The 14,524-nt window shown below is 39.7% G+C and overlaps 1 protein-coding gene across 1 annotated transcript in view; it reads right to left on the reverse strand.

Moving 5' to 3' along the window:
* Window positions 1-14,524, reverse strand: part of BRSK2 (BR serine/threonine kinase 2) — a 330,005-nt gene that overhangs the window by 34,577 nt on the left and 280,904 nt on the right. The window contains 2 exon segments of the mRNA XM_076344223.1: window positions 2,741-2,801; window positions 12,653-12,718. Of these exon segments, the coding sequence (XP_076200338.1) occupies window positions 2,741-2,801; window positions 12,653-12,718 (127 nt within the window).

Genomic DNA, 14,524 nt, shown 5'->3' on the forward strand with positions numbered 1-14,524 from the left:
ATTTTTTTTTCCCCAAACAAGAACATTTACATGTTAGAGGCATTTTGGGAAACCATTCATCTGTCGACAGCAAACAGCAATAAACAGACTTGGGAGGATAGAAGCCTTTTAAAGGGATATTAGCAAGCTAAAAATCACATTTAAAACAAAATGAATGTCCTTACAAAACATTGCTGTTAACACCTTAGATTACAAGTACTGGCAGAATTGTAAAAATAGAAATCACTACTCAAGATCTTTAGCTTTGGTCTGCACTCAGATTCTGATTTCTATAAATTATTACCTATTATAAATTATTTATCACCACTATTATTATTACTATCCATTCTTAACACCTAAAAACTGTAATCAAGCACTGTCCAGACATACCATGTACACGTAACCATGCCTCAAATCTCACTCCCAGGTAAGCACACTCACTAGTGAGTTTACTTTCTGGGTTTGATGGATTAGCACAATGTTGCCATATTTAAAAAATGCAGAAATGTATTTTAAGACAATTCCTAAAATTGTTTGTGTCAAAGTTTTGTAATTACTTTAAAGAACTTAGTGTTAGGCCACCAAAATTAAAAGAAAATCACTACATCAAAACATTTGTGTTATTATTAGGATTGTAAAGTTAAACTAAAGTCTGCCATGTCGGTAAATTCTGATCACCAATGAGAAAGGAAGGAGAAAAGATGAGGAAAGTGGTTAAGTTATGGAAGTCACTATCAGCATCTGACTATTAACCATTTGCAAATGACACCAATGGATAAAGTCAAAAACTGTTGATGTTTCCTTGCAGTTTTTATATCTTATGTGTATGATGGTTTGAGAAACAAATTTGAAAGAAATAAGTCAAATTCAACTCCCACTTAAGCCATTAAGAATCTGAAGGGGCACCCTTAATTACTGCATTTTTAATAACGAAATAAAGAACAAGATTAGGCCTATATTTCAGCTGGTGCAGTGGGGAACACCATTAGCAAGATCTTGTGAGATTTAAGAACTCTTAGTTGCTGTCGAATTCAATTCCTCATAGAACCGAACCTAAGCAGCGCATATAGTGAAACATGTATTTGCTTTTTAAAGTATGTTCTCTTTCAATAATCTAAGGTGCTATTAGAAGCATAGGTAAGGACGTTTAAAAAAATATGATTTTTATTCCAACATTTCCTTTTAAGCCTCAAATTTGACCTGCCTTAATATCGTTATGATCTGCTGAAAATGCCATCTGGTTGCTAAATCCCTTTGAAGACTATTTAATCAACTGCCTATTAAGTAATAATGGTAAGATACAGTAACTATGGAACAGATCTTGTCATCCTTATTCTTTGATGTAGTCCTACTGAGATGTCAGAAATTGATCCCAAGAGATCAATTAATGAGATCAAGATTTAGGTTTGCTGCACGGGATGCTTATTTTGTGCACAAAACTGTTTCCATGCTCTTTTTCAGTACATTTTGCAGTGGCATAAGAGTTCTCAGACCTCTGCTTCATTCCACTGACATCCAGGAGTTCCAGTGCAGAAACAAGGAAATGGATCTGCACTGGTTCCTGGCACATTAAAGACTCAGAGGAGACCACAAAAACATTTATGCCAGTTGCAAAACAGGGTAACAATTGATAGGAACCCAGAATACATTTCAGAAAATAGTTCAGTCAAGCAAGGAGTTGGAAGCTTTACTAGCCTATAAACTTACACCCGACAGTGTGTCTTTATGCATAAGAATTACACACAGTGTTACTGGGGAATTACAATTTTAAATACTTGGAATACTGATGTTATCTTCATATACCTAAGAGTAGATCCATAGGTGTATCCATACCCTAACACATGGAATATATCCATTTCCAATGGGGGATGGCATCTTCTCATGAAGTCATGAAAAGTATGTAGAAATCCTCCAAAGACTCTGGGCCAGACAATTAGGTAACATGGATTGCCACAGCCCTACAGACTTCCTGATGAGTTCTAGACTTTTGTAAGGACTGTAGTCTTGAAGCGACTAAGCTGACCTTGTCAGACACTAGGAATACTGACTCTTATCCCTAAAGAAGTTACCAAGGAGAGGGAGGCCTCTGTCATTGCACTTAGAAATTGTTAATAACTTTGCAACAGATGTACTATCAAGCATGTTTTGTACTAGCTGAGTATCAGTATTAGTTGAGTATCGGTATTTAGTTGACTTTATATTGAATAAGGGCATGTGAATGTACCTTGTTTATAGGGGTTTGAGTGTTCTTTTCTCATCTTAGTCAACTTCTTACTTCCCTTTTAAATTTGCTAGCCCTCAAATTTGTATAATTTATTTTCTCTGACTTTCTAATACAAGCTATTCTGAGGCAAACAGAATCCAGCTGGTTGTAACCAGCATAGTTTGGTGCTCTACTGTGACCTGACTGAAGGTAGCTGTGAAATGGTTCCTGATATTTGGTCTGAAACCACACCGTATACAGACCTCAGCTGGATATGGCAGTATTTAGTCACAGCAATGTTATTCTATGTGCTTATGAGACTGAAAAAGGGCAGGGGCACAGTGAGATCCCTGCTAACAGTGCAGGGAACATGTATGAGAAATTTGCTGCTTGCATTTGTAAATAACATTTCCTTCACCACCCATGAAAATTTACAAGCTGCCAAGGAAAAACAAAACATCCCAGCTAAGAGCCACAGCTCTGCAGCAACAGATGTCAAAAAGCATCAAGCATGTGTGAGTGAATTGGACCAACAGATCTTGAAGCAGCACCACTTACCCTTGGACTGCTGAGGGGACTGGTGGAGAGCCCAGACGACGCTCCGCTGATTGACCGAGACCTGAATGGACACAATAAGGGAAACAGCCCTCAGAAAACTTGGACAAGTAATAACCCTGAACACCAGCCACCACAGGCACAGGCATGAAGTGAGGAGGACGAGGGAGGCTGTCACGGGAAAAGCACATGACTCTTTCCTTTCACTACTGTCACATTTTTCAGTTGTGCCATCCTCAACACAAAGAAATACTGCTGCTCAGGGAGGATACTATAATCCCTTCTCATTAAAAGAGTTGCTACCTTCTTTTCGGTCATCAAGCACATGGAAGCTACTACGTCTGACCTGTGCAAGCTGAACTGCTGAATTCAAAAAGGACTGTCAAGACATTCATGTTGGTGCTGAGAATTCTCTTCTGTGCACTGCTGGTGGACACAGAATGAGATGTTCTCTGTCACAAGCAACATGGAAAAGCACCTTGTGTACAAGGCACAAAGGTAGGGGATTCTTCCAGATATTAAGAAACAAACAAGTCTCCATGATCCAGGCACACAGTGTTTCCTATGTGATGACTTCCCAATGAAATCAAAGCTCACATTGGCTTAATCCTTTCCAGCTTCTCACTGATGGATTTCACATCCCTGCTCTCCAGTAAGATTTCCTACTGTTGCATTAAACAAGCCAGGTCTTCTCTATGGATAATGAGTTCTGCTGTTGTTGATAACTTTATTAATATCAAGATAACAGCCCAGGTGCCCTCAAAAAGAGGCCAGTCAAGGGAGAATAAACTGTCCTTTTATTTGCTGACAAGGTCACCTATACTGTAATGCTCTCATGCTCTCCAGCAAAGACCACCTATGAAAAATGTCAGCTGTAGACAATAAAACATAAAAATGTGCTATGCTAAACGTGCTGAAAGGGCAGACAGGCCAAATGCACAAACATTTCAGCAGCAGAATTTTCCAGGAGGAGGGCTGCCCAGCAGGAAAAAACAACCCCTCTGTGTTACTGTAAATGAGTAAGTCCTAGAGGCAGCTGCTTTCTATCCTTTTTAAATAGATAGAAAGTTGTCTTGAAGACTGAAACATCTTATAGGAGAGGACTTGGCTAAGAACATAGTTGTTCAACAACCACCATGCAACATGTCAATATAGCAAACCTATCAATGTTTCACATATAGTAAGAGCCATGAAAGCAATTACTTGCCTTCAGGTAACAAAACATGAAAAGGTGAAATCCTGTAGATGCTTGGAAAACAGAGTGCATGTGTGTATGTGTATACATATGTGTCTATGTGTGTGTGCACACATATATATATTTAAAATTGATATAGGTCAGATAGTTAATGTCAGTTTATACATAAGAGAATATAAAACAAATTTAGACCATAAACTGTCTCAGTTTACTCTCTTCTATTGTTATAGAAGAATAAAACAAAAAAATCAGTTTCTAAAATGGTCTCACAGACCATTATATTACTAAATAAATTTGAGTAGTAGAATTATTAAAAAATATGTGAACTGCAAAAGAGGAAATACTTCCAAGGAAAAAGTAAGCTACCACTAAACACAATGGCAGGTCCTGTTCTCCCTATTTGCATCCTCTGCAGAAACTACTCACTGATGGTTTTCTTTGTATCTCATTGCAGTTTGTCCACCACAGTAAGTAGGTGAAACCCAGAAGCCCAATGCTTTTTTGCCAGATTAAATCTAAATTTGCAGCATGAAAATATGGGGCACTCATTCTATGCAGAAACTCCCCACTTACATTTTTCCTTGTACCCTGCTGCAGTCTGCCCATCATAGTACAGCGGTCAAAAACTAAAGCTCAGTCTTGGCATTCCTTTGCACTAGATTAAACCAAAATTTGTACCATCAAGATCTGGGGCACTCATAAAGGTTTATGCAAAGTAATTTTAAGGGGAGAACCATCTGCTCCACTTTTGAAAAGCTGTTTTATGTGCCTCTCCTATAACTGAAGTAGCTGAGTACAACACAGATGTGTCGTGCATATGGGAAGTCCATTTAGTTAAAATCTTCCTTGTATGAGTCATCAGGAGAAGCTTCTTCCAAACCATAAATTACAAGAGGAGCCTATAGATTATCTTGGACAAATGTGGAAGGCATTTAGGTGCCCAGAGATGCAGTTAAACACCTACTTAGGAATTAAACTCCCACTAGGAGCAGTTCCCGCCAGCTCTTAATTGTGGTGGGAAAGTCCTCTCTGACACTCACCTGAATTCCAGGATACTTGATTAAAAGTTCCAATCTGCTATTTCCTCTTTGCAATCAGGTGTTTCCAAGAGTCCTGAATTCTCCCCTCCCAACCCCATTGCCTCCTATTTTTTTACAAAAATGATCACACGCACGGAGGGCAAAACATGGCAGGCCCCACCTCCCAACTCCCAGTTCCTTATTGGAAGCAATATTTGAAAAAGAGTTGTTGGGTACTGTGCTTTCATCCAGCCTAGGAGCCTGAGGTAGGGGACAGAAGAGAGAGTTAGTGTGAAATCCTCCTGGAAATGCATTCAGTATCCACATGATTACTATCGAACAAGCTTTATTTCTGCTGCTGATTTACATGCAAAATACATAAGAAGTAAAGTAGGCCCTATAGCAAGTTTTAGTTTGTCCACACTGGAAATTGTATATAGGAGCAGTAGAAAGAGTTTAAAGAATCCTGGGTTAATTTTAAGTGTTGGGGTGAAAAGAGAGCTGTACATTTTCAAAACTTTTCCCCTTTACAAGAGAGTGCTGGTATGGGATATGACACCCAGACTGAGAAGATCTTCCTTGCATCTTCTTCAATTTAATAAATCTCCCATAATTTACCTTTACAAATGGGACATAGTTCCTAAGCTGGCTATAAAAACTCAGTACAGTGGTAGGTTCTATATTGCAGTACAAAAATGCTAACAAGCAAAAAATGACAGATTTGTTCTTCCCATCAAGATCATCTTAGCTGGGAAATGCTAGAATTCAGTTTTTAAAAAAAAAAAACCACTTGCACTGCTCCTGTATCTCAGAGTCAGGTGGACAGAACTGGGACAGGGCCAAAAGAAAGTAATGAAAATGTTGCATTATGCTGAAATACTTTAATGAAAGAACAGAGAGAATTTAAATTTTTATCCCTCTCACCAGAAAATGAAAGTATGAGGCCCTACAGGCAGCACATTAGTATGGCAGACCCTGGATGATCTTATGTGTGGAAAGAGGAGAAAAATATGACATCACCTTATCTCTACGGCTATGAACTTAGTTTATTTAGTGGGAAATATGTATTAGTGAGTAACCTCCTAAGAGTCTCTACAGGCATTAAATGTCATTGGAATTATTAAATCTATAATTATTCCAATAACTTAATATTAAATGCAACAATCTAGGAAACTACAAACATTGTGTATGACTCATTTTGCTCTGTGTTTTGCATTGTTGTATGCTTGGGCATACAACAATGCAAAAACAATACTCAATGGAAGCCATTAAAAAGTTGTTGAAAATACAAGCAGAAAAGTTAATGCAGTTGCTCAGATAAAGAGCATTCCTTCAAACACAATTGCCAGATTTAGAGACACAAGAGATTCTTTAGTCCCTTCCAAAGTGACATAGTTGTTTTGCCAAGCCTGGAGGGAGGAATTAAAAAAAAAACATAAGGGAGCAAGACCCAAGGTTTAGGAGGGGGAAGATGTAGAGGGCACTCTAAACATAAGGTGGGCACCGAGACCATTGCAGGCTATTCCTCCCATCTCATAGACGATCAATAATCTGGAGACATCTGAGCTATGAAAGAGAGAAGCCAAGGACTGAAATGAAATGTGCATGTGTGGGCTGTAGTTTGTAGATGTGATGATTTTATACCTTATTCAATCTATTTGATACTTCAAAATATCAAAGTTAAAAGGTCCTTTGTTTTAAAGTAATTTTTTACTCATTTTAGCCAGCTGCTGTCAAAGGGGAAGCCATGCGAGGCCCAATTCACGTTAGACCAGTGGTCTCTTACTGGTGAAATTGAGGAGCTGGAATCCAGTTTCCAGCTAGTTTCAGAGAACTGCAGAATTTCTGGAGAGCTGTAAGAGGTGAAGGGCTGAAGCCTCACACTGCTGAGGTGCAGGCGGAGAGAAATACAAGAAGGAAAAGCACAGCTGACCTGGTAACCGTACTACACATATAGCACATGTACAGAGCACCTCTATATAGCCCTTCATTAATTTTCAAGTGCTTTAAACAGTGCATCTGCTAGTACACACCAGTAGAGTATAAAGGCTTCACAGCCAGCATTAAGCATTTGGGTCAGATTTGGCATTTGTTTCTTCTTTGAATAACCATCTTACAGAAATTTTTCTTACAATCAAAGGGGAGTTTGGTACCTTGTTGCAGTCCCAGCAGAACTTGCTTTCATAGCACAGTTTTACCAGGATGCTGAATACAGCCACTTAGCTGGTCAAGCTGGAGCCATGCTTCCAAGAAGGGGAGCCTGCAGCATGCATGCAGCGTGCAGTAATGCATCAGACTTCTGTCCCTGGGTGAAATGCCTTAGAAATTTTGAATTGGTTTGATTCCATGTGTAGTTTTGAAAGTCATTCCCAAAATATCCAGCCAACCTCTTATTCACTTCAAGCATAAATTGGGTGGAATTTGATACTCCTCTTTGCTTGCTCACTCAAATAAAACCAAAAAATTCTAAACTGTATTTCAGGGTATGAGACCCCTGAAAATGACCTGAATTAATATGCAACAGGTGAGCAGTCAGGCATTACAACATTTCATCACTATTACTCTTGGGTGCCCAAAATATACAAACTGTGCTTCCTTGCTCCCTGATCTAGGGAATACGAATAGAATACCTTTGATGCTCCACTGTCTTACAGTCCCAACGGTGCAAATAATACTAACTATAACACCTCTTACTGGGAATACTTATGCTTAAGTCAGAAGGTCTACTCATGGTAATAACCACTTGTAAGATGAAGCATTACAAAGACTACAGAGAAAGGACTGCAGGTGTTGGTAACACACCTCTTCTTCCTTTCAGCGCACACAGAGGGTGATGTTAAACAGCAGCACCTTCCTTATAATTGGCCAATTATACTAAAGTTCCATTTATAAATGGTTTAGAAAGAATTAATAAATAGTAAAGCATGCTACAAACATGAGAAGTAAATGTTACTGGTGCTAATTAGCTTTCTCAATATGTACCCTCTCAATAAGCTTTTGCTGTAGACTGTAGTGATCTATTACAATATTTTTATTAAATCATTTATTAATAAAATATTCTCCTTCTGTTAAGTATTTATAAATGGAACTTTAATTTGAAGCATGACTGCATTCCTAGTTGTACCTATATCCTCTTCATTGAAAATAAAGAGCTTTGTCTGTCTCGAGGGCCATCTGTTCACCTCTTAAGAAAACATACTAAAAAGAGAGGGAATACCCAGCATTTTTTTAATAACATGGATGGGATTCAGCTTCATCTTAAAAAAAAGAAGAAAAAAGGATAGCTTAGGATCAAAATTAACTGGAGGGTACCAAACAGATATAAAAAGCGCTAAACGGAGAAGGGGGTTTCATTCTCAAAAGGTGTCCTGGTACCTGCACAGTGTATGAGGATAGTTCTCTGTGCCCACAGACATTGAAACATAGAGACAAACAAGAGAACAAAAAAGAACCCAAAAGTAAATTATATGGAGTGTGACTCCAACATAAAAACACACAAACACACACAATAACACCAAAAATGCTTCTTCCCACATCTCTCTCTCTCTCTCTCTCTCTCCCTGCTGTAAAGCCTCATTCACTGAAGTATATCAGCCTGTATTGTATTTGTAAAGTGCAAATGAAAAGTTTCTCTACAAGATACAACAGGTCCCGCAACAGGAATAATCCAAAACTAGAGCTTACCCCAACGGATCAGCACTCGCCATCCTCGGAAAGGGAAAACGAAGAGAGAGGGAGAGAGAGAAAGAAAGAAAGAAAGAGGGAGGGATGTGGAGGCAGGTGGAGAGAAGAGTAGGAAAAGCAGAGTGAAATACTGTTCGGAGAACTGAACGGTCATAATTATTGCCACTGGTGCCTACATCTTCAGAGACCAGGAACACTAGGGGGACAGTTTCATTTACCAGAAAACAACTTTTGTCCTGCTCACAATATTGCAGACACATCCAACTTTGGCACTGGGGAATATGGAGAGGGACATACTAAGGTTGTAAAAAAAAATTCCCAGCCAAATCCCAATTAAAGCAGTCAGCAGAGCAATGGGGTTCATACTTCATGCTGCATTTCTTTTCTGCCTCTTACATAAGGCACAGTTATATCAGACCGTTATCAAGGAAATTGTTCTTTTTGTCCCCACTTTGCTCAGTGTAGTGTCCCTCTGTCCCCCAAGCTGGCCTGGTAAGAAGTACTTTTTTTGCCACGAATGACTGTGAAACATATTGGTTATTAAAGCATGCATTTCTGAGCCAGCTTGGGAGCCCAGGGTACAAGATTGTAGCTCAAGCTGTGAATCTGCTTTGATACTAGCTTATTAGTCATGATGGTCTTGTAGTCAGGAATTCAGATCAGCTAGAACATACCAGCTCAGCAACCCGGCACTTATCTCTGTGGATGCCATCTTGTGCTCCAGGATCTCATTTTTCATTTAAAATAAATTCAGTCTCTGGGTCTTAAAGGTTGGAAAGAAAATCTTTCAAATGTGAATGGAGGATAAATCAATGCTGTGCTGAAAAGAGTCTGAAACAGCAGCTCTAAAAGAAGAATGAATCTCTGGCTTGTTGACTTTGAAGCGTAGCAACAATCAAAAACTTCAGTATTCTTAATTTTTCACTACTAACCAAAGCATTCAAAATTGAAAAGAATAGTCAGACTATTAAGTTTTCAGGGGTGCAGGTAAGCAAACTCAGGAAAGTGTCACCACCTTTTCACATTAACAAAGATTAGATTAGAAATAAAAAAAATCTGGTGTGTTATTAAGCCAAATTATTTTCAAGTCGGATGCAGCGCTTTTTTCCTCTCTGTCTCTTTCTCTCTCTCATTCTCTCCATTTTCAATAACAGGCTCCCAAGCTGCCAGAACTACCTCTGGCTGGGTGAGGAAAATCCATTCTCCACAAGACGGTCACCAACAGAAATGCCAAATTTAATATATGCCCAGTAGATTTCAGTTTACTGCTCAGTGCAACTAGCCATGCTTCTGGTTACATCAACATTGCAAATGCTGGGCTGGGCAACGCAAGGCAGTTTTTAGAAAAGTTAAAATTAAAACATAGTTAGAATAGAAAGAAAAAGCTGTTGTGCTACGCATTGATAGAGAAGTGGAAAGAAGCATTACAGTAAGTTCTTTTTCATGTGTTTGAGTGACACTCCATTTGTATTTCGGTCTGGAGTGCAAATTTGGGTAAGATCTAATGCATATATATACAAATACATATATATGTATATATTTAGGGACAAACGCTGTCCTCAATTGTACCCGTACAAAACTATCTACAGTGATGTAACTGAGAAGAGCAAATTGACACCCATTGTATATTGGAACGTGTGTGTATATTTATACAGAAAATATACCCATATTCACACATGCAGAATATTAAAATGTAAATAGAATGGGTGCAAGAAGATTGATTAATTTTTCTTTCAAGTCATTTTCCCAACAGGGAAGGCACTGAAGAGGTTAACAAAGAGAATGGACAGCAAATTGACAATAAGGAAAAGGAAGAGGGAAATGAGGTTTAAAAAAAATGAACAATCCCAGGACACAATAGACCCAGAAGCGCAGACATGTGCATTCCCTACAATACTGAAGCAAGTGAACTACGGAGCTGCAGCAACCCAGATACAGAAGAAGAGAAGCACTGAAAGAGGGGGTGAAAGACAAAGTCAGAAAGAAAGAAAAAGAAAAAGAAAGGGACAGTGGCCTCAGCTACTAAGACAACCATGTGCATCTAGAGGGAAGGGACCCTTAAAGATGCAGTATTCCTTTAAAAAAGACATCATAAGGTTGGATAATTAAACACTGGCCAAAAATTTAATGACCACCATGATCAGCTGGCCCCATTTTGCTGGGGTTCTCTTTGCTGCCTATCCCTTTTGTTCATGTGGCTGTGCGCAGATCCAGAATCCAGGTCCTCTCACTTTCCCACTGCTGAGGTCCTTCATCGTAACTCTTAGAAGTGGGAAGGAGGTAAGACCACAGCACATGTGATCCTCCAAAAATCAGCCTGGTCCTTCAATGAGAAGGACCCTGGGTAATCCTTGTGCAGTGCCCTAACCTTCTCTTCCTGTACTCTGAAAAATATCACCTTTGAAAGGGAACATGAAATGCCCATGTGTATTTAAGAAATTCCCCCAGTGGTTACTGAAGGGTCATTTCCTCTGCTCCTAACACAGCTGTAGCAGCTGCTAGAGAAGGACAGAGGGACAATGAATGGTGCTGGGAACATCTGCTGAAAGACCCTTCTCCTGTCACAGACAAAATTTCTGCACTTCTCTTACTGGACCTGAGTTTTAACTACTGTGGAAAAGCTCATCTTCAGACTAGTTTCAGACTAACTTTTAGTACAAGAAGTGCCACATGTTCAAGAATAGAACTGACATATAGGGGGAATCAGAGAAAGGAACAGGAATTTTCATGTCTATGGTAATAGTTCAGGAAAGCCCAGCCACTAAAGACTGTATAACCACTACTTCTTCATGGCTGTGAAACTTAGAGGTTTCTAACAGTTTGGGTCCAATGCTTGTTCCTATCTTGGCATCTTAAAGAGGGTGCTTGACACACCACATGAGGCACAATCTCTCCTGCAGATGCACAATGTTCTTCATTGTGGCAGGTTCAAGACTTAAAATGCTGCCCACAAAGGACTGCCTCAGTCTGCAAAAGGCCAAAACAGGGGCTGTCCTGCACACATCCTACAAGTCTCCTGAGGCTTAAAGGCCACATTTATCTTTAAATAGAAAGGTTTCTATTAAAAGGGGAAATGGAAAGAAGAATGGTTTGCCAAGTCCATAGGTTCCTTTAAGGAACCCACTGCTCCCCCCTTTTTGAATCATATGGAACACTCCTAACCTTTGGGTAAGCTAAGTGTTTGTCCAAAATGTGTAAGGATTACATTTTGATGAAGAATTATCCATTGGGATGCCAGCTTTTAACATTAGAGAAGAATTGTCTTCCTCTGAGACCGAAATTTTAGGAACAACATGTCCACTAAAAACCTTCCCAAAAGTCTAAACTTTTTTTTTTTGTTCATGGACCCACATGGGTCCACTTATACTCCCTAAATCTGGTGGCCTGCATGTCTTCCATTGTGCCTCTATTCACAGCTGGGAGTTACCCTTTTTGTTATTCTTCACCATCTGTCACTTGAACTGCTAGACTGGAATCATACTCCAAAAACTCCATCTTCAATCATCTTTTCCTCTTGTGTTCTCTGGTGCAGCCAGGGTAGTCTTAAGGAGTTTGTCTCTTACCTACAGGCATTTAATATTTTTCTCTGTCAGACAGGATTTCCAAAGTTTCATACCATTGTTGTCACTGACTCAGTTGTGCTGCTGTTTCTAGTGTTGGGAGTGGAGCACTCTGGGCTTTCCTAGTGTTTTATATTCCAATCCTTCCCAAAGCAGTCTTAGCAAATATGTCTTCTACCCTGGGCATCCTCACTCATGGCAGAACTGAACCAGAAGTAGCAGTAGGATGAAATTTTAGTGGGGAAAACGTTGGTACAGTCACAGGCTGCATTGGGTATAGCCTCAAATGAATGGTACTGTACAAAAATATATGTGGTGTGGGGCTGTAAATATCCCACCCTCTTTGTTTCTCTCTAAAGAGAGAACAGCTATGTCCCCACACGGAGAAGGTAAGTACTGCATCTTTAAGGTCTCAGCAGTGAGGTAGAGGAGAGGAACATATTGTCAGTGTTTATACCTTTCTTCTTTGTTGAATTTGGGATTGGCTTCAGAGATATCCAGGCTTTTACTGAACATTGTTTTACTATGGCAGGAACAAAGCGAGAAAACAGAGTTACTAGTGTGGACATTTACAAAAGAGAGTCACCTGAAGCAATGCTGGACACCCAGCCCCCCAACCCATCCTCCCCTTTTTAAGCAATGCTCTGAAAAACCTTTCTTTTACTTTCCAACTATGGCTCAAGCCTACACAGTGCTGAAGTTCGTTATCTTCCCCTGACTTCTGAGGTCTAAGGTGACTCCCCCCATACATAAAGCATGTAAACCCTGCTCTCCTTTATCCAATTGAAAACCCAGGTACCATCTACTTTGTCACATTGTCCAGGGAAAATAGAACATGCCTGAAGGCACAAATTGCAAAGCGCTCATTACTCAGACTTTTCTAGAAGACTTCAACACTAAGCACAATCTGGGAAAAGGTTAAAATCAGACCATAGAGCCTCTTAGAGGAACAGTAATCCATTTTGTATTCTAATTTGTAGGGTCCATTACCACTTACTCCCAACTCTCTTCCCTATACTCAGTGTATAGAGAAATGCCCTTCTTTATCATCTTGGGTATGAGTCCCTGAAGCTTAGTAGCAAAATTCCCTATGTTTTGCTAAAGGGGCAGCTCTCTGTAATATGTTTCACTGGTAATATGCTTCATTGTTTCACAGAACACTGCTTCCTAATGTTAGCTGATCTTTCATGCAAGCTATCCACTTCAATAACCAGAAGAAAATGAATAGTTAATGAAGCCCATTTTAGAACAGTTTTTGGACTCTCTCAACAGAGCTGCTGAAAATTTCTGGTATATCCCAGAGGAATTCTATCTCCCAAGGAATTCTTCCTAGTCTGTGTGACTTTGGCACAAGGGACAAATTAGCTGGTGTTAAACTAAGCTCAGAACCTACCTCTTTTCTTTTGACATTTCAATGAAATACCAGATAGTCTGAGAGGTGTGGATACCACAACAGCAGAAGCAATTAAGATGTAATTATGAACCCGTTTAGTTGACAACTAGTAGGGAAAACCAAGAATTAACAAAACTTAGTCACCAGTTTTAGGATGGCTGGTGTTTGTGCATACTAACTTTGCCATATACAAAGACCCAATGGAGAACACTTGCAGAGGTCAGCAGAAGCATTTCAAGGAGTCTGTAAGCTCAACAAGCAGCCTTTGTGCTGAGTTCCCCTCCTCCATTACCCAAAATTAAGTCACTGAAGGACTATGATTTTCACTTAATACTTTCTCAGCCTGTAGGGTTGAAAGCTGCCAAGTTTCAAATCTCAATGGAAAGATATGCCCTTAAGCCAAGACCAGACACTTGTAGGGTCCCCACATGGTTACCAAGAGCACAGTTCATCACACACATAACCAGAGGTTATAACATAAATCCCTTTTATGCAAGCAAACATCTGTTTACTGCTGGGAAAGAGGACAATAGGACGAAATCACAAGACACATGGGTGTGTTCTGCCCACTGGTTAGAAGAGTATATCTGCCAGCTCAAGAAAGAAGCAATGGCTCTGTGTCTCCAGATGTTTACACAAATCATCTGTGTCTAAACAGGAGACCTGTTTCCATGGTCCACCTCCCTGTCTTCCTAGTATTGTAGGATAAAAGCACTGAATAGTCATCTGTTGAGACCAAAAAATGTCATTCTTAAAAAAGCATCCCCTTCTGTTATCTAAGCCCTACTGCTGTAAAATCCACTATCAATGGGTCATTTCATGGAATATAATATGCGACTAGACATTAAAAATCACCCACTCTTGGTGGAAGGCACTTGTCATTTTGTTACCGACTGTTCTGACAGATGGTGCCCCATCAGCAATGCATCGTCCCCT

This window comes from Aptenodytes patagonicus, chromosome 7 (genome assembly GCF_965638725.1).
Source record: "Aptenodytes patagonicus chromosome 7, bAptPat1.pri.cur, whole genome shotgun sequence".
Taxonomy (NCBI): Eukaryota; Metazoa; Chordata; class Aves; order Sphenisciformes; family Spheniscidae; genus Aptenodytes; species Aptenodytes patagonicus.